We start from the raw sequence: 27,300 nt of genomic DNA on the forward strand, positions 1-27,300 counted from the left end.
GATGTTATTCTGCCAGATGCAATTACCACGTGTACTAATTTAAAATCTAGCTCAGTAATTTCCACTGGCTTAGATCTGTGACCACAATGCACAGAATGTGTGATCTGAGAAAGCACTTTAGACAGAGCCCACTGTTTGTGCTGTTTTTCAGTAATTTCCTTGTCTGGATTTAGAGAAGATAGCACTTAGTATTCACAGAGATAATTTAGTGGATTGGTTGTTATCAGGAAAGGAGACATGGGTCTGATTAAAGCCTTTATGTGAATGAGATCTGTAACTGTATACATTATTAATGAAGTCAGGGTAATTGTGAAGTTTTATGACTTAGGGATCAGTTGAAATTGGTTCCATGGTCATTTTGAGAAATTACAAGAATATGCCTCGCACTGTGGGTGCTGATAGCTTAGCATTAGTCATGGTCTTCCTGCAGCCATGGCCTGTGACAGCACTTAATGATAGTCATTTTGTAGCGTGACCATGCATTAGAATAGATTTACAAGAGCATAAAATGTCAGATACCAAAATGCAGAGTTCTCTGTCAGTTCTTAGCATAAAAATCCCTCTATACAGCAAGGACTTTGGACCAGTTATAATTCAGATTCAAGGTAATCATTCCACCAGAAACAATGAGGTAATACACAGAAAAATAAGGGCTCTAGATGCAGCAAATCATTCTTTTTAGTTAATCACAGAAAAGTAAATTTGGGAAGTAAAAAAGTTAGAAAATTTTGCCCTAATAGTTATCTGGGATGTACAGTATGGATTTTGTTTTCAAATTAATTGAACTAAAAGGTATGGCTAAAGTTAAAGAATTTGGATATATAGTCACCAGAAAACAAGCTGGTTTTTTTCTATTTCATTTGGAAAGGTTCAAACATGTAACTCATATTACTCTGTCTCAACTTCTTCTTAAAAGTAATTTGTTTAAAAATTCATGATGTGATTGAGCTCTCCAAGGACATCAAATATGATGCTTCAAACATTACAGTAACTATTTTTTCCTATTGTCTAGGATGGCTCTTTGGGCCCTCTTCTGCAGCTCCCTGTCCCATCACTGGCTGCCCCTGCCCCTCACCCTCTCGTCCTTGTCTGGCCTGAGAAGGTAAGGGTGATAGCAGTGAATAAAGAATGACTGGCTGACCCTGCTGTGGCTAGCGCCACTGCTCTTGCCACCTCCATGGCTTGCTCACTACTCTTGCAGCGTTTTGCGCAGCAGAGTTAAATTTGGGCATGCTTCACAATGGGGGGGGGGATGGCATCGCCTCCTCCTCCTGGAGCCCAATAAGATGCAGAGCATCAGCTGCAGCCAGGCCAGGCCAGTGTCTCAAGGTAGAGAGCTATTCACACATCTCCCCGAGTGGTTGAGGTGCACACAGCACCAAGAAGGGCCAGAAGTAGAGTCAAGTAGAGGGACGCTTTACTCCCATTCTGGAATATGGAGCGAGTCTCCATCTACTGCCGTCACTCTTCTCAGGGCAGATGAGGAGTCGGTGAGAGGGGAAGGCGAGGGGCGGGGCCAGCCAGTGATGGGATCATCAGACAGGAAGCTGCAGCAGGGGGATGAAAGAGCTTAATTCATCTGGGAATCTCAAATTACTCAATTTAAATCATATGGTAAAAAGCACCGAAAGAAGAAGAAGAAAGAGCAACATCAGCAAAAAAAAAAGTACCCCCCCCCCCCCACCCCGTTTTTGGAAATGGTTCAAGAGGGAACACACACACACACACACACACACACACACACACACACACACACATGAGAAAGAGAAAGAGAGAGGGGGACAGACGGAGGGAGAAAGAGATGAGAGAAAAAGAGATGAGAGGGAGGGAGAGGGAGAAAAACAGAGAGATGAGGGAGATATGAGATAAAAATAAAATAAAATGACAATTAGAAAAAAAATGAGGAAGTATGTAAATACGTATATATGTTATAGAAAAGATTGAAGTGTAAGATGACATATATTGATTTGTAACAAGAGTAAGATGTAATGGTAATGGAATAAGTAATCATATATTGAAAAATGTAAGGAAATGTAAAAGATGTCTTATGTTGATAACAATGCATATAGTTTTATTTTATGTTTTTAAACTTTGGAATATCAATAAAATATTTTTTAAAAAAGAGAGGAGATGAAAGATGAGAGACAGAGAAGAAAGAGAGAAAGAGATGAGAGAGAAAGGGGGGGGAGAGCTAGAAAGACATACAGAGAGAGATACCTATTTCCCAGAGAAAAGAAAATACCAGGAACCACAAAACATGGGTAGGCATGGCTGGGGAGGGGTAATGTGACTGCATGGGAGTGAATCACGTCAAGTTGGCCATGTCCACCCCGGTTTTATGGTTTCCAGTGTTTTCTGTGGGAAACGGTTCCAAATGGCTCTTGGAGTGTTTAAGGATATTCAGGACTCAGAACAGAGAGCAACATAGAAGTTCAGGTTTATATGCATGCAGCTTCAAAAATGAGCTTGCTAGGCTTGGATTTCAAAGCAGTTATCTTTGATTATGTTGTAATATTCAGATTATAAAAAATATTGAATGAAAAGGGTGAACTTGAATCTATGCAAGAATTAGAAGAACAAGATATAAGGATGAATTGGTTTTCATGTGTGCAAATACATTCAAGATACGATAAAGATTTTAAAATGGAAGGTTTCTATGATAAATTGACTGAATTAAATAAAATTTTGACAGGTACTGATGAAAAGGTGATTAAAAAATTATATGGATACTTATTAGGGGTTAAACTAGAAGAAGAACAAGTTAAAGAAACAATGATTGCTTGGGGGAAGAATTTTGGATATGGGATTGATTTAGAGAAATGGCAATTGTGGTCTCAAAATTATAAAATGACAATGTCAACAGCATATAAAGAAAATGTGTATAAGATGTTTTACAGGTGGTATTTACTCCCGGCAAGAATAGAAAAAATGTTCAAGAATAAATCGGAGAAATGTTGGAAATATCATCAGATACCGGGTTCATACTACTATATGTGATGGACATGTGCAGAGGCTAAAAGATATTGGACTAAAATCCACACATGGTTGGAAAAAATGACAAAAAAACATATAGACTTTAAAACAGATATATTTTTATTGGGTATTTTACCGGAAATATACAGTAGAAAATTGAAATATTTGATTGTAAATGTATTAATAGTGGCTAGAATTGTATTTGCTAAAAATTGGAAAAATGAGAAAATTCCAAAACAGTTACCAAGAAAATAATGGAGTGTGCTGAAATGAGTAAATTGACATTTGAAATTAGAGAGCAAGAAGATAAACAAAATTACAAGATATGGGACTTATTTTATCAATGGTTAGACAAAAAAAACCATGGAAATGAAATATTTTAGAAGATTTCACAATATAAGGATAATAGAACTGTAGAGAATATAACAAGGATATGTTATTATTGGATGGATTTAAGATGATGTAATGTTTTAATATAAATTAAATTAAAATGGTGAATAACTCACATAAAATGATGGAAAAATAGTAATAGTCAAATGATTAACAATGATTTTATATGTGTATGTATGTATGTATGTATGTATGTATGTATATGTGTATGGTATTCAGCTTTGTTTGGGTATTTTCCCACGTCATTATAGTTGTGCTTTTAAAGTTGTAGCAACGTTTCAGCAGAATCTCATCTGCCATCATCAGGCTTCTGTATTGTGTTTGTCTGTGAGTCAGACTTTTACAGTTGTTTCAGTTCAGTCAAAAGTCTGACTCACAGGCGAACACAATACAGAAGCCTGATGATGGCAGATGAGATTCTGCTGAAACGTTGCTACAACTTTAAAAGCACAACTATAATGATGTGGGAAAATACCCAAACAAAGCTGAATACCATACATGTAAGTACCATGAAAACTTAAGAAATATATATTTATATTTATATTTATATTTATATTTATATTTATATATATATATATATATATATATATATATATATATATATATATATATATATGCATATATGCATATATGCATATATGCATATATGCATATATGCATATATGCATATATAAAATTCAGCTTTGTTCGGGTATTTTCCCACGTCATTGTAGTTGTGCTTTTAAAGTTGTAGCAACGTTTCGGCAGAATCTCATCTGCCATCATCAGGCTTCTGTATATATTTGGGGAAAATACCTTTTTGTCTGTTTTGTGGCTCTTTTTGTATCTTGATTGGCTGGCAACATTGTATTCCTTTATTGGAGGTCTTTAGTGCAGCTTGGCTCCGGGTAAATGGACGGCTATCATTTGTTAGGAAGCTAGGTTTCATCTGGGTGCCTGGTTAGGGTGTGTTTGAGCTGGAGGTATCAGGGGAGAATCTGTTTGTGCCCAGGTGCTTGTCTGGCTACTAGTGCCTGCACTCACAAACAAAAAAATCTCCACACCAGTAGCCAGACAAGCACCTGGGCACAAACAGATCCCCCCTGATACCTCCAGCTCGAACACACCCCAAGCAGGCACCCAGATGAAACCTAGCTTCCTAACAAATGATAGCCGTCCATTTACCCGAAGCCAAGCTGCACTAAAGGCCTCCAATAAAGTAACACAATGCTGCCAGCCAATCAAGATACAAAAAGAGCCAAAAAACAGACAGAAGATATTAGAAACACCAAGCCGGATGATTATGCTGCTATCTCTTTTCAGGGTTTGTAGCGCTTTAATTTCATTTTTCTGCAAGTTGCTTTTGGGTGGTTTGCTTGTGCATAGGATGTTGGTAACTTGGTGTCTTATTTTATCAGCAATTAAAGTGCTACAAACCCTGAAAAGAGATAGCAGCATAATCATCCTCCCAGCAGACAAAAGGAATGCCACTGTAGTAATGGACAGGAAAGACTACGAAACAAAATTGACAGACCTACTCCAAGACTCCACATACAAACCCATAAACACAGACCCAACCACATATCTGGAAAAATTAACCAAGAAGAAAATTATAACCAGCCACATGAGCAAAGAGATCCAACAGATGATCATCCCAAGAGAAAAATCTTCCAGATGCCCCAAACTATACGGCCTCCCAAAAATACACAAAGAAGGCATACCTCTCAGACCCATAGTCAGCTCCAGAGGAGCACCACTACAAGACCTAGCTAAACACTTAGAAAAACAGCTACAGCCCCATGTTGAAACAGCAGCTTCACATGTACAAAACTCATACCACTTCTTGGAAATGATCAAAGATCTACATGTGGAGCAAGAAGATCTGCTTGTAAGTTTCGACGTGGTTTCACTATTCACTCAAGTCCCGATAAAAGAGACCCTTGAAATCATCAAAAATAAATACCAACCAGCTAAACACCTCATGGAACTAATAGAACACTGCTTAACCAACACAAATTTCATATACAAAGGACAAAGATACAAACAAATTGAAGGAGCCCCTATGGGATCACCACTGTCACCCGTCATTGCAAACCTGTTCATGGAAGATTTTGAATCCAGAGCCCTGGCCAATGCCATCCACAAACCCAAACTATGGTTAAGATACATCGATGACACATTTGTGATTTGGCCCCATGGAAAAGAAAACCTAAACAATTTCCTAACACACCTAAACAGCACACACCCCAAAATCAAGTTCACCATGGAAACGAAACAAACAAACAACTACCATTCCTAGATGTACTAATCTACAAAAAAACAGATGGCACACTAGGACACACCATATACCAGAAGAAAACACACACTAACCGCTACCTCAACGCCCAATCCCACTACCACCCAGCACAGATAAACTCCGTGGCTAAAACACTAATTACCAGAACCAAACGCCTGGCAGACAAGACACACATTAAGACTGAACTATGCACCCTGACTAAAGTACTGACAGCCAACGGCTTCCACAAAAGCAAAATCACCAGCTTGATCCACAAAAACACACTGAGACATAATAGAGACCCAGAAGATGAACAGACCTATGGAACAGCTGTCCTGCCCTACATAAGAGGTACTACAGACAAAATTAGTAAGGTACTACACAGACATCACATCAAGACTGCCTTCAAAACAGACAGAAAAATAGCAGCCATCCTTAGCAACCCCAAAGATAAAATTGACCTGGAAAACCAAGGCATATACGAAGTCCCCTGTGCATCATGCCCAGCCACATACATTGGACAGATCAATAGAAGAATAAGTACCCGCCTGGATGAACACAAAAATGCAGTCAAAAAGCTGGAACACACTTCCTCACTAGTCCAACACATGGAAGCCACAGGTCATAGCATCAACTTCAATGGCACCAAAACCCTAGCCACTATAGAAAACCCTAGCCACAGAATCATCAGAGAAGCCATAGAGATTGAAAAAAGACCAGAAAGCATGAATAGAAGAGATGATTCCACCAGGCTGTCAATCATTTGGAAGCCTGCACTCACAAACAAAAAAATATCCACACCACAAGCCAGGCAAACACCTGGGCACAAACAGATCCCCCCTGATACCTCCAGCTCAAACACACCCCAACCAGGCACCCAGATGAAACCCAGCTTCCTAACTAATGATAGCCATCCATTTACCCGAAGCCAAGCTGCACTAAAGGCCTCCAATAAAGTAACACAATGCTGTCAGCCAATCAAGATACAAAAAGAGCCAAAAAACAGACAGAAGATATTAGAAACACCAATCAAGCAGAACACAGCAAACTCCGAGACCAATAAACCCAGACCAAGACTCCCAACCAATCAGGATGAAGAAAAAACCATTCTGGCACAGCAATAGGCTGCCCCAAATTTAAATCTGAAACCACTGTAAAAGTCTGACTCACAGACGAACACTATACAAAGCCTGATGATGGCAGATGAGATTCTGCTGAAACGTTGCTACAACTTTAAAAGAACAACTACAATGACGTGGGAAAATACCCGAACAAAGCCGAAGGCCATACATACATACATACATACATACATACATACATACATATGCATTAGATTGATAATATGAGAATTTATATGAATTATAAGTGAAGACTATGGAGATGAAGCACAAAAGACTTGTACCAACCGACACAATATATGTAACTGAAAGATGGTTTTATGTTTTATGTTTTGTTTGTATATGTTTCTTTAAAAAATAAAAAAAATCTTTTTTAAAAAAAAATATTCAGATTATAAAAAACATATACAAATATGTTAGATTTCTCAGGAAGCAATTATGCCACCTAAACTTTTATATATTAAACATTCTATGAAAATTTACTTCTGCTCAGTTATTTCTTAGTTGCTTCCATTATTATTCTACTTTTCCTCCAATAAGATGGATAGTCAGTGAGTAAAGTCTCCTAGCAAATTTCCTAATTCAGCAGGAACATCAGCTTCATCTCTCCTGTTGAATCGGTAGTATGATCACCCAAACCTTTATATTACACTGATCCCTCAATCTAGCAATGCACTTTGTATTCCTCATATTACTGTACAGCAGGAAAAGAATTACAAGTAAAATTCTGAATTTCTTTTCCTGCCTCATGTTCTGTGGAAATGATACAGAAGAACTCAAAGAGCTTCTTAAAACAAAATAATCATTCAAGTTCTGGAAATAGCCAGCTGGCTTCTTATCTGTGAAATAGAGCATTTTTTAAAATGTACCATACTGAATTGTGAAAATCAATAATTTGAGCAAGAAATATGTTTAAAGTGAAAACATTTCACTTCAATGCTTTTAGAATATAACAGTATGTTTGCCACGAGGGCATTTATACACTGGTGCACTTTTGCTGGATGCTCAAGTTCCTTAAAATATAATACCTGATTAAGGACAAAGGTAAACATTTTCACTATGAACCAGGAAATAACACTATTTTATGGAGTATTTTGATAAGGCTCTATTTATTATTTACAAAGAGAGAATTCAGGGGAAAAAATGATACTGGCATTGATATGTAATACAATCCCTCCCGCCTCTTTTTTTTTTCCCAATCAAGGATTTGAAGGTCTGAACTGTGAAATCAACTTTGATGACTGTTCCCTCAGCTTCTGCAAAAACAATTCAACGTGTTTAGATCTGGTTGAAGATTGCACTTGTGTTTGTCCTCCAGGTTTCACTGGTAAGGTGTTGACTAAGATTGTAAATGAAAGAATAAATAATTAAAGTCTTTATTATTTCCTGCAAAGTTAAATAGCTGGCCATGGTTGTGTTTTAGACATAAGTAATGTGCTATATTTTGTAGTCAGGGTCATTGATGATGCTCTTTAATTCTCTGATCATAAGGTTTGAAATGCTGATGTTATCTTCAAGTTAATTGACAATAAATTTTAAAAAGTACTTGTGATCCATGCTGTGTAAAAGGATTAATAACTAGTAGTGCTATGCAAATTATTTGAAAGAGGTGGCTTTGAAACAGACAGGAATACATACAGTACTCTTTATTTTAAATGATTAAAGCAACTATATATCTTTTTTTTTACTCATGTGGCTTGTTCTGAAAGGCTCCGAACTGTCCATATAAGTAGGTGGATGCAGTTTCTAAAGTAGGTTTATGAGTCTTGAAAAGACTTGGCTGCTTTAAAAAAATGTACTGCATGTTCTTCTGCTTTGGTCAAAATAGCTGTAGCAAAGCTTTAATAACTAGTTCAAGTTAGTTATTATTTTCTGATGGGTATGTATTTGTTGTAGAATGTACTGTGTGTTTTGTTCATTTTGTGGGTAATCTGTGAGGGTACATGCTAGCAAATTTGAATAATTTTTTCCTATCTTCCCATATTATTGTTATTTTATTGCAGTTCATCTCTTTTTTACATACTTTTCTAAAACAATTTCTCTCTGCCCCTGATCTTTGTCAGTCATGCTACTGGAGAAACCAATGACTTCTGTGAGGAGATAAATTAAACTTTGTATATAAGGATTATATGAGAATTGACTGAAGATTGCACTTTGCCCGTCCCTGCTTATTCACAAACGAGATGGCCATTCTACATTACAGTGATTTCTTTTTCCGTTTACAAACTTTGATCAAAGAAAAGTTATTGAGATTCAATGCAATTGAAGATTTTTCTTTATTCTGAAAGAGGATACATAATTTTGAAAACAAACAAACAAAAAGTATTTAATTGTGTAGTGGTTCAGATGATAGGGTATGAGTGAAAAGTCCCAGATTTCAACTTACGTTCAGGTATAGAAGCCCACTGAGTTATTTAAGCCAGTCACTCTCTCTCAGATTAACCTAATTCACAAAATTGTTGTAAAGAAATGTTGGAGGAACAGAATACTACACATGCCACTTTTACCCCTGGGAGGAAAGATACATAATAATAAAAGCAGCGGCAACGAACTGCCAATTAGAATATTGAGGGCTAACAGCCATGTGGCTTCTATTTATGCATTTATAGAATATATTAATCAAACCAGTTGGGCTGGTCTTAGATTTTAATAGGTGTTCAGTTTCAAAAGAAACAGCAACCATTAATTTAAATCTTTTTTATAATGCTCCATCCATTCTCAACTGCTACTGCTAAATTACATTTACTTGTAATATATGATGAAAATATAGAAGTATACCAATGCTACTATAAATCAAATCAAATCTTTATTATTGCTGCCAAGGCTCTGTAATGCTGTGAAAGAAAGCTCATCTCAGGCTCCCAAAATAGTTTCTGTAGGAAGTGGACAAGTAACATGGTTCCATTGCTTAGTTCTTTAAAATGAAGGAACCATGTTGCCTTGAGAAGCACGCTTGCCTCTGGGCATCCTTTCATACTTTTTCAAAGCCTAATATACATATACAGGTGAAACTCGAAAAATTAGAATATCATGCAAAAGTTCATTTATTTCAGTAATGCAACTTAAAAGGTGAACCTAATATATGAGATGGACTCATTACATGCAAAGCAAGATAGTTCAAGATGTGATGTGTCATAATTGAGATGATTATGGCTTACAGCTCATGAAAACCCCAAATCCACAATCTCAGAAAATTGTGAAAAGGTTCAATATTCTCGGCTCAACGTGTCCCACTCTAATCAGCTAATTAAGCCATAACACCTGCAAAGGGTTCCTGAGCCTTTAAATGGTCTCTCAGTCTGGTCCAGTAGGAATCACAATCATGGGAAAGACTGCTGACCTGACAGTTGTGCAGAAAACCATCATTGACACCCTCCATAAGGAGGGAAAGCCTCAAAAGGTAATTGCAAAAGAAGTTGTATGTTCCCAAAGTGCTGTATCAAAGCACATTGATGGAAAGTTATGTGGAAGGGAAAAGTGTGGAAGAAAAAGGTGCACAAGCAGCAGGGATGACCACAGCCTGGAGAGGATTGTCAGGAAAAGGCCATTCAAAAGTGTTGGGGACTTTCACAAGGAGTGGACTGAGGCTGGAGTCAGTGCATCAAGAGCCACCACACACAGACAGATCCTGGACATGGGCTTCAAATGTCGTATTCCTCTTGTCAAGCCACTCCTGAACAACAAACAACACCAGAAGCGTCTTACCTGGGCTAAAGAAGAAAGAAGTGGTCTGTTGCTCAGTGGTCCAAAGTTCTCTTTTCTGATAAGAGCAATTTTTGCATCTCATTTGGAAACCAAGGACCCAGAGTCTGGAGGAAGAATGGAGAGGTACACACTGCAAGATACTTGAAGTCCAATGTGAAGTTTCCACAGTCTATGTTGATTTGGGGAGCCATGTCATCTGCTGGTGTTGGTCCATTGTTCTTCATTAAGTCCAGAGTCAACGCAGCCATCTACCAGGAGATTTTGGAGCACTTCAACCTTGCTTCCACAGATGAGCTTTATGGGGATGCTGACTTCATTTTCCAGCAGGACTTGGCACCTGTTCACACTGCCAAAAGCACCAAAACCCGGTTCAATGACCATGGGATTACTGTGCTTGATTGGCCAGCAAACTTGCCTGACCTGAATCCCATAGAGAATCTATGGGGCATTGCCAAGAGAAAGATGAGAGACATGAGACGGAACAATACAGAAGAGCTGAAGGCATCCTGGTCTTCCATAACACCTCAGCAGTGCCACAGGCTGACAGCTTCCATGCCACACCGCATTGAGGCAGTAATTGCTGCAAAAGGGGCCCAAACCAAGTACTGAGTACATATGCATGCTTATACTTTTCAGAGGTCTGATATTGTTCTATGTACAATCCTTGTTTTATTGGTTGCTTGTAATATTCTAATTTTCTGAGATTGTGGATTTGGGGTTTTCATGAGCTGTAAGCCATAATCATCACAAGTATGACAAATCACAGCTTGAACTATCTTGCTTTGCATGTAATGAGTCTATCTCATATATTAGTTTCACCTTTTAAGTTGCATTACTGAAATAAATGAACTTTTGCACGATATTCTAATTTTTTGAGTTTCACCTGTAAACTCTTCCTGTCATTCATTCAAAGACACAAATGAGGATTAGCTAATAGGGTACTGCAGTTCCCTTTTTTCCTTGTAACTTTCAAAACTTTTTGGAAGAAGAAATAAACTTCTGAAAAAAAATGTAAGCTTTATGGAAGTTTGTAAATGAGGTAGCTTGACTTTATGAAAAACAATTCAGAATAAATTCTAAAGAATGGATTGAATTGCATCCTTCATGCCAAATTAAAGCAGGCTTGATATAATATTTTTTATTTTTTAAAATTATTAATATTGAATGCCTGAATGAATCTTCTTTGTACTCAACAAACTGTAATTTTTCTTAATATTTTTTTTACTTTGTCTAACAAGAGTCTTCAGGCCCTCATATATAACATAAATTAATACACACAGGTATTTACCTGCCAAACCATTGGCATCCTCAGTACGATAATAATTCCTCTTACACACTAAAGCATTTTATTGTGCAGGAATAATTGCAAGCTGTGTGGAAAAGTGAGAGTATCTCCTATCCACTGTAGAATCTCTTTTATAGGAGTGTAGGATTTCCTGCTTTCAAAAGATACAAAAACAATAACAAGGTCTCTCTCTCTCTCTCTCTCTCTCTCTCTCTCCCTCCCCCTCCCCTCTCCCCTCCCCTCCCCTCCCCTTCTCCCTCTCCCTCTCCCTCTCTCTCTCTCTCTGTGTGTGTGTCTTTGTGTGCATCTAGAATAGAAAGGTAGGTGGGTGGATGATAGGGATTAACAGGTTCTGTAGCATTTTGTAAACCCTATGCTTCCCTTTAAGATTAGGAAAAAGGCTTCAGTATAGTTAAAGCTTTCAGCCTGTGCTATCAGTCAATCCCAGCTAGGTAATAACCAGATCACTTCCTCGGGCAGATAGAGAGATGTCACTGACCTGTCAAAAAACACATGGAATTATCCAGCTGATAATTCAACAATTGTGGTTATTCAATAAAACTTTGGTCAAATTTTAAAATGAGTGGTTCCTGTATTTTGTGAAACTTGTACAAACTATGTGAGAAAATATGGCACTACTATTAAGATAAGACAGAAAAAAAATACTATTGTGGGAATTGGAAGGAATTAGAATCCTCTGTAAATGCATGTTCTTTTCTACTAGAGTTTGTAGTACTAGAGGTTCAGGGGCTGTTAAGAGTCTTTTTATACTAGTCTAAACAGTTAATTTCTGCATAAAGAATGAAGAGTAAAGCTAGTTGCAAGTTGCAGAAAATTAAAAGGAAAATCAATTATGGTTCAACAACACAATTTTCTCTTCCTGTTAAAAATTAACCAAAGTGCCTTGTTTACATGAAATCAGAGGCATAATTTGCTGAAAGTTTCTCATCTGCAAATAATTAGCACGATTTCTTTAATTAGACTGAAAGCTTAAGAGCTGAAATCATCTGGAGAAAATGTGTTCATTCATCAACTAAGAGTAAAGTGAGATGAAATGAGATTTGTTATTTCGTTATGTGATTGCTACGTGGAAATGCTACCAAGTATTATTTATTAATTTCACTCTCAATGGCTTTTATTTTAGGAACAATTTTATAAAAACAATGTGTTTGCTTCAGACTAGGGTTATAGATTGTTTTTGGCAATAGATTAATGTCTTTTAAAACCAAAGTTGTAATGTGAAACTGAAGATAATGCCATAAAATGACAAAAACTACAATAATAAAAGGCAGGTATTATCAATTGTGTTCTGCACTGGTCTGTAATGGAACATCAACTGAAACATCACTGCTGCAAAATATTATAATGTTGTAGTAACAAACCATACAAGAATCATTAAAGAATGGATGTCTTTGCATACTGAAAACAATTATATGGAACCATTATTGCTTTTCACTAGCATCCCAGCAGAATCTGCTCTGGGGCAATGGGTGATAGTCTGAAACAAAAACCAGGGAGAGGGCCACATACTCTAAAGTGGGGAGGGGAGAGAAGAAGGGAAACTTTTGCTGGATGTACAAAAGTTTACTTATGCAGCATTGACTGTAAAAATAAGACATATGGAGTGGGGATGCTGAAGGAATCCAATGGAATAGAATTGTGTCTGCTATGTGCTTTGAGAGTGATCCCTAGGTAGGCTTAAGACTCATGCATTGGAGAATGCTTTTGATACCAGTACTGAAATTGTCCCAAGATGCTTTTTCAAGATTGCATTTCAAATTCCCAGAGGTTGTGGGAGGAGCTGCTGGCTGCTTGTGAACGAAGCAAAGGGTGAGTAGAAAAGAAAGAGGCAGTTTGAATTGCTTCCATTGCATTTCAAATTCCCAGAGGTTGTGGGAGGAGCTGCTGGCTGCTTGTGAAGGAAGCAGAGGGTGAGTAGAAAAGAAAGAGGCAGTTTGAATTGCTTCCATTGCATTTCAAATTCCCAGAGGTTGTGGGAGGAGCTGCTGGCTGCTTGTGAAGGAAGCAGAGGGTGAGTAGAAAAGAAAGAGGCAGTTTGAATTGCATCCATTGCATTTCAAATTCCCAGAGGTTGTGGGAGGAGCTGCTGGCTGCTTGTGAAGGAAGCAGAGGGTGAGTAGAAAAGAAAGAGGCAGTTTGAATTGCATCCATTGCATTTCAAATTCCCAGAGGTTGTGGGAGGAGCTGCTGGCTGCTTGTGAAGGAAGCAGAGGGTGAGTAGAAAAGAAAGAGGCAGTTTGAATTGCTTCCATTGCATTTCAAATTCCCAGAGGTTGTGGGAGGAGCTGCTGGCTGCTTGTGAAGGAAGCAGAAGGTGAGTAGAAAGGAGAAAGATAGCGGCCTGCACGCCCAATGGCACATGAATCATATAACTATAAACAAAGAATACCAATAAGACATTTAGGGTAAGTGCGCTTGAGATTATGATTTTATTTTATCTCAAAATGACCAGCTTAGTTCAGTGTAATACTTGTTTTACAGCTGTCTCTCGCAGTACTCTTTTCAAACTTGGATGCTGTCCTCTTTTTAAAAAAATTACCAGTCTACATGGACAGATTACCTATCTAGAATCTCTAATCTGTGCTCTCCTAGCAGAAATTAGGTGCCCAATCCAGCCATCTATTGAGCTGCCATGCTATCAGCCCCCACTACCACAAAGACCCTACAGGAAAAGGGCAGTATGGACGACCGTGGGATCTGGCAGGGTGAGAGCTGTGGACCATAAACACAAAGCTTTTGCTGTGTCCCAGCATAACAGATACAGCGCCCTTACTGACCTTAATAGGGACACTAAAGTGACAGGTCAAGGTAGTTGTGATAATGATAACTCAAGTAAGCCGGGGATCATAGTCCCAGAAGAAGAACTTACTTTGGAAAGGAGAAAGTGTGAATCAGGTATTATGCACCAGTTACATAAGAAGAGCAAGACATCCAAAAAGAGAAGCCACCTTCTGGTTGGGGACTCAATTGTAAATTTAGGAAATTTAGGGATGTAAATTTAGGAAAGGATACTGAGGTTTTGAACGAGGTCAAGTGTCTACCAGGTGCTACTGCCAGCAGAGACAAGAAGCGTATTCTTAAGATAGTCAAGAATGCCAGCAAGGACTGTGATGTTGATGCTATTATACATGTTGGTACAAATGATCTGTCTCAGAAGGATGTACTTTCTGTTCAGAAAGACTTCCAGAGCTTGGGGTATGAACTTAGTAATATGGACTGTAGGCTTATCTTTTCAGGGGTTCTACCAGTATACAAGGAACAAAAAGGGAAAGGGCAGCATGTAGCAGAGTTAATGTATGGCTAAAGGAGTGGTGTAAAAGGGAAGGATTTGGTTTTATTAGCCATGATGTCTGCAGCTGGTCCAATGAAAAAATGTACAAAAGAGATGGTTTGCATCCATCAAAGAAAGGGACTGAGTTACTTGACATTAAATTCACAGATTTCCTGGATAAACATTTAAACTGAACAGCGGGGACAGAGAATTAATGGATTCAGAACATTTCTGTCCCCAGCAACCTAAAACTAATAAGGATACCAGTGCATGCAAAATAGATGTTTGTGCAGGTAAGATTACCAACCTTAATGCCAACCAAAACCAAGCATTTAATAGTGAGTGCCATACCATATGCCCTAATCAAACAGGTGGCAAGAAAGTAGGGACAGGCAGGCACAACACAGGTTATGTAGACAGTAAACACAGTGTCAGACATAAAGATCTCAAGTGCCTATATACAAATGCACAAAGTCTGGGGAACAAGCAGGGTGAACTCGAACTACGAATACATGAAGGTAAATATGATATAGTTGGAATAACAGAAACTTGGTGGGATGAAACCCATGACTGGAATATACTGGTAGAAGGATACAAACTATTAAAAAAAACAACAGACCCCATAAAAGAGGAGGTGGAGTTGCACTGTATGTAAAGGACCACTATATTGCTACAGAAATGCATGAAACCAAAGATGAAAACCTCCTAGAATGCACATGGGTCAATATAAAAGAAAAAAAGAATAACATGGCCATTGGTGTATATTATAGGCCACCCAATCAAGCAGAAAATATAGATGTCCTTTTTGCTAGCCAACTAACAAACATATACAGGAAACACACAACAATAGTAATGGGAGACTTCAATTATCCTGATATCAATTGGAAAACTAATTCTGCACCAAGTGAGAAATCAAATAAGTTCCTAACCAACCTAGCTGACAACTTTGTTGTCCAAAAGGTAGAGGGTGAAATTAGAGGGACAGCCATACTGAACTTAATTCTTACAAACAGAGAAGTGATAGAGGGAGTTGAAACTGCAGGAACCTTGGGTGAGAGTGACCATGTCATACTAGAATTCAACATAACACAAACACAAGCAACAGAACATAATGACACCAGAGTATTGGATTTTAAAAGAGCTGATTTCAATAAACTCAGAGAGAACTTGGGAAAGATTCCATGGATGCAAATCCTAAAGGGGAAAACAACTCAAGAATCTTGGGAAACTCTAAAAAGTATGATCATAGAAGCCCAGACCAGCACAATACCACTGAGAAAGAAAAACAAGAAATCCAAGAAGAAACCAACATGGCTGCACAAAAATCTCTCTGGCAAATTGAAAGAAAAAAAGGACAAGTACAAAAAATGGAAAGAAGGGCATACAACTAAGGCAGAATATCAGCAGATAGCCAGAATCTGCAAAGACGAAGTCAGGATAGCAAAGGCTCAGAACGAAGAAAGACTTGCAACAAAAGTCAAAGATAATAAAAAAGTTTCTTCCAACATATAAATAACAAGAAAAAAATCAAGGAAACAGTCAGTCCACTAAAGAGAGAAGATGGCAAGGAAGTAACAGGCAACAGAGAGAAAGCAGAACTGCTTAACTCATTCTTTGCATCCATCTTCACGCAAAAAGAAACTATAGCTCAACCCACCAAAAACATAACTGTAAAAGACAGACCAGAAATAAAAGTTAAAATAAGAAAAAAAATAGTAAGAGACACCTGTCTGATCTTGATGAAAACAAATCACCGGGGCCTGATGGATTACATCCCAGAGTTTTAAAGGAGCTGGCAGAAATCATCTCAGAACCACTGCACCATATCTTTCAAAAATCCTGGAGCACCGGGGAACTACCAGAGGACTGGAAAAGAGCTGATGTGGTTCCCATCTTCAAAAAAGGAAAAAAACCAAACCCAGGAAACTATAGACCAATCAGCCTAACATCAATACCCTGGAAGATACTGGAAAAGATAATAAAAAAACAGATTTGCCAACATCAAGAAACAAGTAAAGTAATAACTAGCAGTCAGCATGGGTTTGTTAAAAACAGATCAAGCCAAACCAATCTTATTTCATTCTTCAACACAGTGACTAAATTTGTAGACCAGCAAAATACTGTGGACATAATATATTTAGATTTCAGCAAGGCATTTGACAAAGTAGACCACAACCTACTTCTTGGTAAGCTAGAAAAAAGTGGAATAGATAGCACCACCACTAGATGGACTCGCAACTGGCTGGCAAACCATACTCAACGAGTAGTCCTTAATGGGTCTAAGTCTACATGGAGGGAAGTAAGCAGTGGGGTGCCACAAGGTTCTATCTTAGGCCCAATACTCTTCAATATCTTCATTAACAACTTAGATGAGGGAATAGAAGGGGAACTTACCAAATTTGCAGATGATACTAAGCTGGCAGCAATAGCTAATACCCAAGAAGATAAGCTCAAGATCCAGATGGATCTTGACAGACTAGAACACTGGGCCATATCTAACAAAATGAAATTCAATGTAGAGAAAAGTAAAGTCCTACACTTAGGCAAGAAAAACCAAAAGTACACATACTGACTGGCTGAAACCAGGCTCAATAGCAGTAACTGTGAGAGGGATCTTGGAGTCTTAGTGGACAACCAGCTAAATATGAGCCAGCAGTGTGCAGCAGCAGCCAAAAAAGCTAATGCAATCCTAAATTGTATTAACAGAGGGATACAATCAAGATCAAGGGAAGTACTAATACCACTCTATAAAGCCTTAGTAAGACCACACCTAGAATACTGCATCCAGTTTTGTTCATCACATTATAAAAAAGATATTGAGACTCTAGAAAGATTACAGAGAAGAGCAACCAGGGTGATTAGGGGACTGGAGGCTAAAACATACAATGAACAGTTGCAGGAACTGGGCTTGGCTAGTCTAGTAAAGAGAAGGACCAGGGGAGACATGCTAGCACTCTTCCAATATTTGAGGGGCTGCCACAGGGAGGAAGGGGTCAAGCTATTTTCTAAAGCATCTGTAGGCCAGACAAGGAATGATAGATGGAAACTGAACAAGGAGAGATTTAACCTGGAAATAAGGAGAAACTTTCTGACAGTGAGAATAATCAACCAATGGAACAGCTTGCCCTCGGAAGTTGTGGGAGCGCCATCAGTTGAGACTTTCAAGAAGAGATCGGACTGCCATTTGTCAGAAATGGTGTAGGGTCTCCCGCTTGGGTGGGGGGTTGGACTAGATGACCTACAAGGTGCCTTCCAACTCTGATTATCTGTTTGATCTGTTTGAAGAGGCAACTGGACTTTCTTTGTTTTTTTGGTTGCTTCTTGAAAAGAAGCACCTTTGGGGTTACGATGAGCTGGATGACTGAGAATCTCCATAGACATTTGGTATTGAAATTAGTGCATGGCTAATCTAATTAAAGAGTTTTTATTTTTTTTGGTGCATAGAATGATTACTAGCAAAAACAAGATGCACCTTCTTTATGCTTTCTTTTAAGTAACAAACTATTTTGGAGGCCTGGTTGCCATGTTTTCCATTTTCCTTTACATCATTAAGATCATCCAAGCCAATTATGAACTGTTTTGGGAATGGTGCTTCTGAATCTGTAAGGCAAATTGCATCATCTTCCAGAAAGGGTAAACTCACCATTGCCCAGAATTAGTATTTGCTAATAGTTTTTATAGCCAACCACAGGAATTTCCCCCCAATTATGTTGCCTTAGAGAATCATCTTGTGCAGTGGGTAAAGCAGAAAGCTAGAACCTGGGAGATCGTTAAATCTAATCTCACTTTAGCATGAAATCTAATCTCACTTTAGCATGAAGCCAGTTAGATAGCTTTGTCCCAGGCCAGTCACTTTCTCTCAGCCCTGGGAAGAAGGCAATGGCAAACTACTTCTAAAAATATTGCCAGTAAAATTGAAATGAATAGTCCAGATAGTTATCAGGAATCAAATCTGTTTTGAAGAGAGAAAAAATGTTGCCTTATCATGAATAAGTCAATTTATGGCTACCATTATAAGTTCCTATCATTATTTTAGGAAAAAAATCTGGCAAAAGGTAGGTTTTAGTAGGGTCAGCCAGGCCTCCTTGATGGTGTTGTACTCATGCTTAATATTTGTGGCTAGAAAGGGCTCGTTACAAACACTAGGTATCATGAAGCAAAGTAGTTATGGTTGCTCCTATTCTTTTTATTTGATATGACTTGTACAAAATAGAGTTGTAGCTGAGAAAGAATAGGTTCTGAACTCCTGAGATATTGAATACATTGTCCAGTAGTAGCTGTCTAGATATAGTCATACTTTAGATTACCCATTCTATCAATATTGAATTGATTGTCACTGGAATTTTTTTTTTTAAATCTACTTACAATTTAAAACCAAATCACATTTTTTTCAATGTGTCTGGGCTTATAAATATACTCTTTCTGCTTTGCAAACATGATATTTACTCTAATTATATTGTTGGAAATACAATTTTCTAACACCCTAAAAATATATATTTGCAAACACTTTCTTTTCAGTTTATATAATCTTGTCTGTAAAACATTTAATTTATTTAACTACCGTTCATAATACATATTTTTAAAGAAATCCCTTTCTTCAAAGCTGTCAGACAAACAAAATACTGTGTTCCCAACCAGGAAAAGTTAAATTATGTAGTTGTCACTTGAATTATGAAGTAGCTTTTTTGTTATCCCAAACCTTACATGATTTATAGTTTTAACATTTCATTTTCTTTTCTGTCAGACAAAAACTGTTCAATGGACATTGATGAATGTGCCTTCAAGCCCTGCAAAAATGGAGCCAGTTGCCATAATTTGATTGGCAAATTTTACTGTAACTGCTTGCCAGGTAGGTGCTCAGGTGGTATGTGGGTAGAAGAGTTAGAGGAAATATTCAGGGAAGAAATAGAATTTGTTTTCTCACATACATTATTTTAGACTCAAATTTGCAGTGCGAATCTCAGCCGTACTCCTCCCTCATCATCCACAGAAGATGTACAAATTCTGTCTAACATGCAACACATTTGTTATTACGATAGTGTCCTCTATTTTTGTGAATTTGCTTTCTGACCATGTCACTTGAATGCCTGTATTGCATGCTACTGAAGAAAGGCTATTTTATATGAAAATATCAGTCACCTTTCATAAGAAGGTCTTTAAGGATGCTCTGGTTTTTTAGACTTTTGTGAAAGACTGATTTCCAGATGAAATGGAGGAACAATAGTGCTATTTTATATAAGACTTTAGAAGATAAGGAATCATATTTTGTTCCTGTCTTTCAGATCTACAAAGTTTTAAATCATCTTCCGTTTTCCCTTTTATCTCTTCTTCCCTTTCTTAATGTCAGAAATTTGGAACCAGGTTTTTGAATTTATCACTCAAACAGCAAAGTAAAAGATAGGGGAAACAAATAGTAATGCTAAAGTCTGCTGTTTTAATTCAGCGGTGTAGGGAAACTGGCAAAATAAAAAACGGAAAATAAAAACTGGGATACACTTAGAGGAAGTAGAGGCAGAGGGAAAAAAACAAGTTAAAAGCTGGAACGCGTTTAAGTAATGAATTGCTGGCTGAGCAAAGCAATAGAACAAAATGAAGCAATTTGCTTGAGTTGCATCTTAAAAGAAAAAATGGGTGAAGATAGATACATTTTGATATCTAAAATATCAGAAAGTTGTTGCTCTGCTAGGGAAGTTTTGCGGTCTGTTTGGATAGATATATACCGTGTTTCTCACATAATAAGGCCGGGCCTTATTTTTTTTTGACCCCCGAAAAAACGGCTAGGACGTCTTTTCGGGGGTGACTTAATTTCCCCCCCCCCCTTTGCATCCTCGGGTGGGCGGGCGGCGACAGCTTGGATGTTCGGGAGACCTTCCGCCACCGTTAATTTCCCTTCTCCCTTGCTGCCGTGGCGTTACAGCAACGCCGTGGCGTTTGGCGCAGCCACGTGCAGCCAGTCAGGGCTCCTCCCTGCAACCGGAGCCCTGAGGAGACATTTGGCTTCAGGCGCTCCTGTGGCCGCCTTCCCTTTGCCTTCGATGGTAAAGTGAATTATTTTAAAAACCTCCGCTCATCCTATCAGGGCCGTGCGAGCTGAGCAGAGCCGGGAAAGCAAGCCGCGGGTGTTTCCTGGTTCTGCCCAGCCCGTACGGCTCTGCCGCCCTGGCGGGATGAGCGGAGGTTTTAAAATAATTCACTTACCTTCTAAGGCAAAGGGAGGGCGGCCACAGGAGCGCCTGAAGCTAAGTATACCAACAACAAAAGGCAAATCCTCAAGGTGGACTGGAGGGAGGTGGCTACGTGCCCCCGGGATGCTTCAATGCAAGGTCCTGACTTGCAGCATCCTGCCGTTGCCGCCACGTCCTTTTCGCCGCCGCGTCCTCCCTCTCCGACTGCGAAACTCGTGTGCTTCGCCAACGCTCCGAGCGAGGCGAGCTCTTTCATACATAGAGAGAGGGGAAAGACGCCGGCGTGCTCCGAGAGGCTGGCTCTTTTCTCTAGCCGAGGCTGACAGGAAGTGCCTCCAGGGCCGTGGCAGGCAAGCCGCGGGTGTTTCCTGGTTCTCCCCAGCGCGCTGCTCGCACGGCCCTGGCGGGATGAGCGGAGGGCCCGGCGGGAGGCACTCGTTGCCTTGATGACATTTCGGGTGCCTCCGCCGCCTCCTCGCCCATCGCAGGTGGCGGTGGCGGCGGCAAGCGGCGGCGCTTCACTGAGGGAAAAAGAAGACAGCGCAGCCACCTTGCTTGCTTTCCCACCTGCCCACCCCAGATGGCCTCAGGAGCTGCCGACCCCTTTCTCTAGCCGATTCTGACTGAATCTCTATCCCGCTCCTTTATCCTCACGACGGGGTCGGCAGTGACGCTCTCTGGTGCGGCCACCTCAGCTTGCCAGCCTTGCCCCGCTTGAGGCGATACTGTGACAGCCGCTGCTGCCGCCTCCCTTCTCTTTCCTCGCCTCTCCTCCCTTCGCCGGCAGGAGTGTGCGCGCCTGCTGCCACTGCCGCCGCTCCTGAGGCCATCTGGGGCGGGCAGGTGGGAAAGCAAGCAAGGTGGCTGCGCTGTCTTCTTTTCCCTCAGCGAAGCGCCGCCGCTGCCGCCGCCACCGCCACCTGCGATGGGCGAGGAGGCGGCGGAGGCACCGAAATGTCATCAAGGCAACGAGTGCCTCCCCGCCGGGCCCTCCGCTCATCCCGCCAGGGCCGTGGCAGAGCCACGCGCGCTGGGGAGAACCAGGAAACACCTGCGGCTTGCCTGCCACGGCCCTGGAGGCACTTCCTGTCAGCCTCGGCTAGAGAAAGAGCCAGCCTCTCGGAGCACGCCGGCGTCTTTCCCTCTCTCTATGTATGAAAGAGCTCGCCTCGCTCGGAGCGTTTGGCGAAGCACACGAGTTTTGCAGTCGGAGAGGGAGGGCGCAGCGCAACGGCAGGATGCTGCAAGTCAGGACCTTGCATTGAAGCAGCCGGGGCACGTAGCCACCTCCCTCCAGCCCACCTTGAGGATTTGCCTTTTGTTGTTGGTATACTTGGCTTCAGGCGCTCCTGTGGCCGCCTTCCCTTTGCCTTCGAAGGCAAAGTGAATTATTTTAAAACCTCCGCTCATCCCGCCAGGGCCACGGCAGAGCCGTACGGGCTGGGCAGAACCAGGAAACACCCGCAGCTTGCTTTCCCGGTTCTGCTCAGCTCGCTGCGGCCCTGATAGGATGAGCGGAGGTTTTTAAAATAATTCACTTTACCATCGAAGGCAAAGGGAAGGCGGCCACAGGAGCGCCTGAAGCCAAATGTCTCCTCAGGGCTCCGGTTGCAGGGAGGAGCCCTGACTGGCTGCATGTGGCTGCGCCAAACGTCGCGGCGTTGCTGTAACGCTACGGCAGCAAGGGAGAAGGGAAATTAACGGTGGCGGAAGGTCTCCCGATATGAAGTGCTCCACCAACGCAGGCAGCACCATATCCGGGCATGCAACAAAGTACTTCCAAACGGCAAGCCCCCCGCCATTCCCCCCATTTCGCATGTTTAATATGGGCCTTAATTTGGGGGGAGGGGCTTAATTTGATTTTATGCCAATAAATCATGCTGGGGCTTCCTATTGGTGGAGGCCGTATTGTTGGAGAAACACGGTAGATTGATGCTGAGGGTCCATGTGCAATATGATATTATCCAGGACACCTTCATGTAATGTCAAGTAGCCTTAAAGGAAACCAGAGAGCAATGTTTTTGTTCCCATTGCCAATATTTAGCTTATGCTGTATATATTTCTTAATAGGCGAATGCTTTTTGCAGGTCTATGATAAGCTCATAACTTAGGATCTTAATTAACCTTGACTTTAGCTAAGGAATCTAAGGAAATCAATAAGCTTTAATTAGCTGTATTAAACCTTTGGGCAACCGTGTTACAAACAGATATGAGGTGGCAGGGAATATTTATTTATTTATTACCTTTCTATGTGCTAATCTCCCCTATAAGGTGGCTCTGGGTGGCTCTATGTGGCTTCTTGAGCATCAAGATTGATTTGCCATTGGGTGAGTAGCTAGCAGGCAATGAACCCAGAGTAGGAGAGGGAGCTTTCTGCCAAATCCTGTCGCGTAGATATGCAACTTCAGTCCTGGATCATCAGGCTGAGCTGCCTTGTATCATGTGGTGACATCTTTGTGGCTGACCATTGTTCAAGAGGCCTTACAGCTTTTAAAATTGAAAAGTTGGTAGACAAAAGTTACTGGCATGATGGAATGTAGTCTGGATTTTCAGGAGGGAAGAAGTGCATTCCAGAGGAGCAAAAGAGAGGAAAGCTTAGATAGTTTGTGTGGGAGAAAGAGTGAAGATAACTCTTCCCTAGTAGTTCTCAGAGTATATATATTTAGTGGTGCAAGTAGTCTGCTTTAGTTTGACAAGATTTCTTTCTATGGGTGAGGAACAATAAAGGAAACTGCTTAGAAGAACTCAACATGTCTTTCTTGGTTTTATGGAGCCTGACACCGATTCATATTTTTTAAGATTTTGGATAGGGAGTACATAGATAGATAAGTACCAGATGAATTGACAAGACCTATGCAGAATCTTTCAGAAAGTGGATTTCCTTAAGCAGAACTCCCAGCAAAGGGCATCTCTGATTGCATTTTCATATTCAGGTGAGGTGTTTAGCAAATTGTGCTTTGAGAGATACAATGTTTCAGTGCATCAAGTAGACGGAAACACGTGCATATATTTGCATAGGCCTAAACTTAATAGGATTTTGACCATGTGAAGCTTAAAACCAATCATTTTCCCATTCTTTAATACAGGTCTTTGTTCATTCCTCTTTCTGCTTGATACTAGTTGATGTCTGTGGCTAGTACACTCTTAGATGTTAGCAAAAATACATTATTACAGTTATGAATTCCTTCCAGTATTTCTGTCCATGATTGGGAGGCTCATGATCCTCTTTTACTAGTTTTTGTGGTACTTGTGTCTCTCCTTTATATCATTCTTTTTTCATCCCAAAGCATCCCCAAACTGGTTTTTATCCATTTTAACTCCTTTTTTTCTATTCAGTTTCTTGAACCATTTACTTCAATTGCCCTTCCCACTCCCTTCTAAAATCCAGCTCTTCTCTCTTATCATACATTGTTTGGATTTTGGTTCCCTCTTTTTATTATTTATTTTTCTCTTATTTAGCCTAAATGTAGGCCAAGACAACAACCCATTTCACAGTTAGTGGCAAAACATACAGTACATATGCATTATATGTTCTATGAAGAATCTGACACTTCAGTGTTATTCAATATTGAATACTAACATGGTATTAATACTATATAATAAGAATACTTCAAGGATAGCAGTATTCCAGGAGGAAATTAAAACTGGCACATTCTTAATCTGAATATAGATTTTAGCAGAATACTATAAAAAATAACCAAAATCTATATGTACTTAATAAATGTGTGATAAGCAGAATAAGGAAAGTAATTTATTCAGTAATACATTAAGGGTTCTTAATATTTTATATTTTGTTTATAGTAGGATGTTTTCTGATATAGGCTTAAAAAAATAACATTGCCCTCTTATGCATGTCAACTCTGAAGTGAGTCTCAGTGAGTTCAGAAGAAGCTGTATCTAAATAAATAGATTTAAGATTGCAGTTTGACAAGATTTATACCAATATATCACTTTCTTCAAAGCAAAGTACTTCTTAGCCTTGATCATGTCATCTCGATCTTTTATTGCTCAAAGTCATATTTTGTGCAAAATCGGGTAATGTTTATTTTCTGTGTCAGTCTCCCAAAAATGCATAGTATGTTACAGCTCATAAATCTACTTCATGGCACATTTTGAAAATGCATACACTCTATAAAAGCCGTTGAAAGAACAGTAGCTTAGAAACAGAAGACTGCAATATGCTGGAAACTAGAGACTTGGATAGCCTTGTGAATCTATCTATTACCCATTCAAGAAACCATTTCATTTTATGGGGTGCTTCTTAGGCATCCTCAAATATTTTGTTTATTATTATTTATTTTACTTGTTTCCTGAATTTTATTATTTTTACAAATAACTGAAGGTACTGAACATATATCTAACATACCTTCCTCTTCCTGTTTTCTCTACAAGAACCCTGTGGGGTGAGTTGGGCTGAGAGAGAGTGACTGACCCAAGGTCACTCAGCCAGCTTTCATGGTTAAGGTAGGGCTTGAACTCATAGTCCCTTGGTCTCTAGCCTGGTGCCTTATCTACCAGACCAAACTGGCTCTGATCAAGAAAACTGACCAAGAGGAGTTCTGAGAAAAATTAGTCTCCCTTTCCTGCTGACAGGGAACTGCTGCTGAAAGACTAAGCTATTTATAATGGCCGATTGACAGAAATGAATGAGTTCTAATTGCTGAACTGCACTTCTATTTTTTTACAGTCTTGTATATCATTACTTTCAATTCAACATTCAACATTACACTTAGTAAAAGGCTGTGGTGTTCAATAAGTATCACCAGCATACGCCACTTCTGTTAACCAGTCAACCTAGTGCATTGCTGATTTTTATTTTTTGGTCAGAGAAAATATATGGTATAAAATATTATTAGTAAAGCTTTTTTGGTCCCAACAATTACAGTGTTTTCCTTTGGTTTTGTAGACTGCTTAGATATAGCTGCTCACGGGTGTAAAAAGTGCATGGGAAAACATTAAATATTGTATAGAATTGAGACTGGCTTAGATCTTTCCTCTAAAACAAAAAAAAAAATCACATGTCTTTTTTTGCACTTTTACTTTCTTTGTTCTAGTTCTTCCAGACAACTATCATTACTCACTTCTGTATCTTTTTTAAAATTAGGATTTGCTACTGGTTTAACAACTAAAACCAGCTATTTCTTATCCAGTCTTACTATCAATCTTTTTTTTTTCTTTAAATTTAATTTAGCTATTCAGGCAAAAACAAAACAAAACAAAAACATTTTTTTTCATTTACAGAGATTAGATATTATCTGCTTGGAAATGCCAGGGTGTGCTGAAAAGCTGCAATATGGTTCCCAATCTATTATAAAGTGCTGCTCAGTTGCATAAAACTTGACTGAAAATCCCAAAACTGTAAGGATAAATAGCAAAGAGTAAGAAGTTCACAAATAGAAAAGGTATACCCTCTGGATTGTAGATTGTCATCAGACAGTTTTATCAGAAGATTTTTGCTGTATTATTCTGATAATATGATGCACTGCAACACAGAAGAATAAAAACAGATTGATGTCTTTCTCACTTTTGTTCATCAATATGTTATCTTACAAATTAATTATTGTCAATGAATTACTACCCCAAAGGAATACTGTAGTATGTTAGTTATGATGGTTATCATGAAAAACAGTGTCTCTTTGTTCTTCTATGCTGACAGAATTAAAATAGATATTGTCTTCGGTGGATAAGCTCTCAGTGTACATAAAAAATACATTAATCAAGAATCATGTTACAACACTTAGTGATAGTCATTGGATACTAAATAAGCAATCAAAATTATACTAGGGAACTAAATAAAACAATTTAAAGATACAAGCAAGATGGTTATAGTCATAAGTAGAAAGGAGATAGGTAATAGGAAGGATGAGAATAATAATAGTAAATGGTTTGACAGTTGTGGGAATTAGTTGTTTAGCAGAGTGATGGCATGGGGGAAGAAACTGTCCTTGTGTCTAGTTGTTCTGGTGTGCAATACTCTATAATGTGGTTTTGAGGGTAGAAGTTGAAACAATTTATGTCCAGGATGTGAGGGTCTGTAGATATTTTCATAGCCCTCTTTTTGACTCATGCAATTTAAATAACAGTTGCTGAACAATTGT

General features: G+C 39.3%; 1 protein-coding gene across 1 annotated transcript in view; it reads left to right on the forward strand.

The window, feature by feature from the left end:
- Positions 1 to 19,775: 19,775 nt before the first annotated feature.
- The window catches only part of LOC148132974 (protein eyes shut homolog), a 110,408-nt gene continuing 102,883 nt past the window's right edge, over positions 19,776 to 27,300 (forward strand). The window contains exon 1 of the mRNA XM_087951167.1: positions 19,776 to 19,866. Within this exon, the coding sequence (XP_087807293.1) occupies positions 19,776 to 19,866 (91 nt within the window). The remainder of the gene's footprint in view (positions 19,867 to 27,300) is intronic.

This window comes from Notechis scutatus, chromosome 1 (assembly GCF_049901735.1).
Source record: "Notechis scutatus isolate UNSWTSFEM ecotype Mainland chromosome 1, rNotScu1.2, whole genome shotgun sequence".
Taxonomy (NCBI): Eukaryota; Metazoa; Chordata; class Lepidosauria; order Squamata; family Elapidae; genus Notechis; species Notechis scutatus.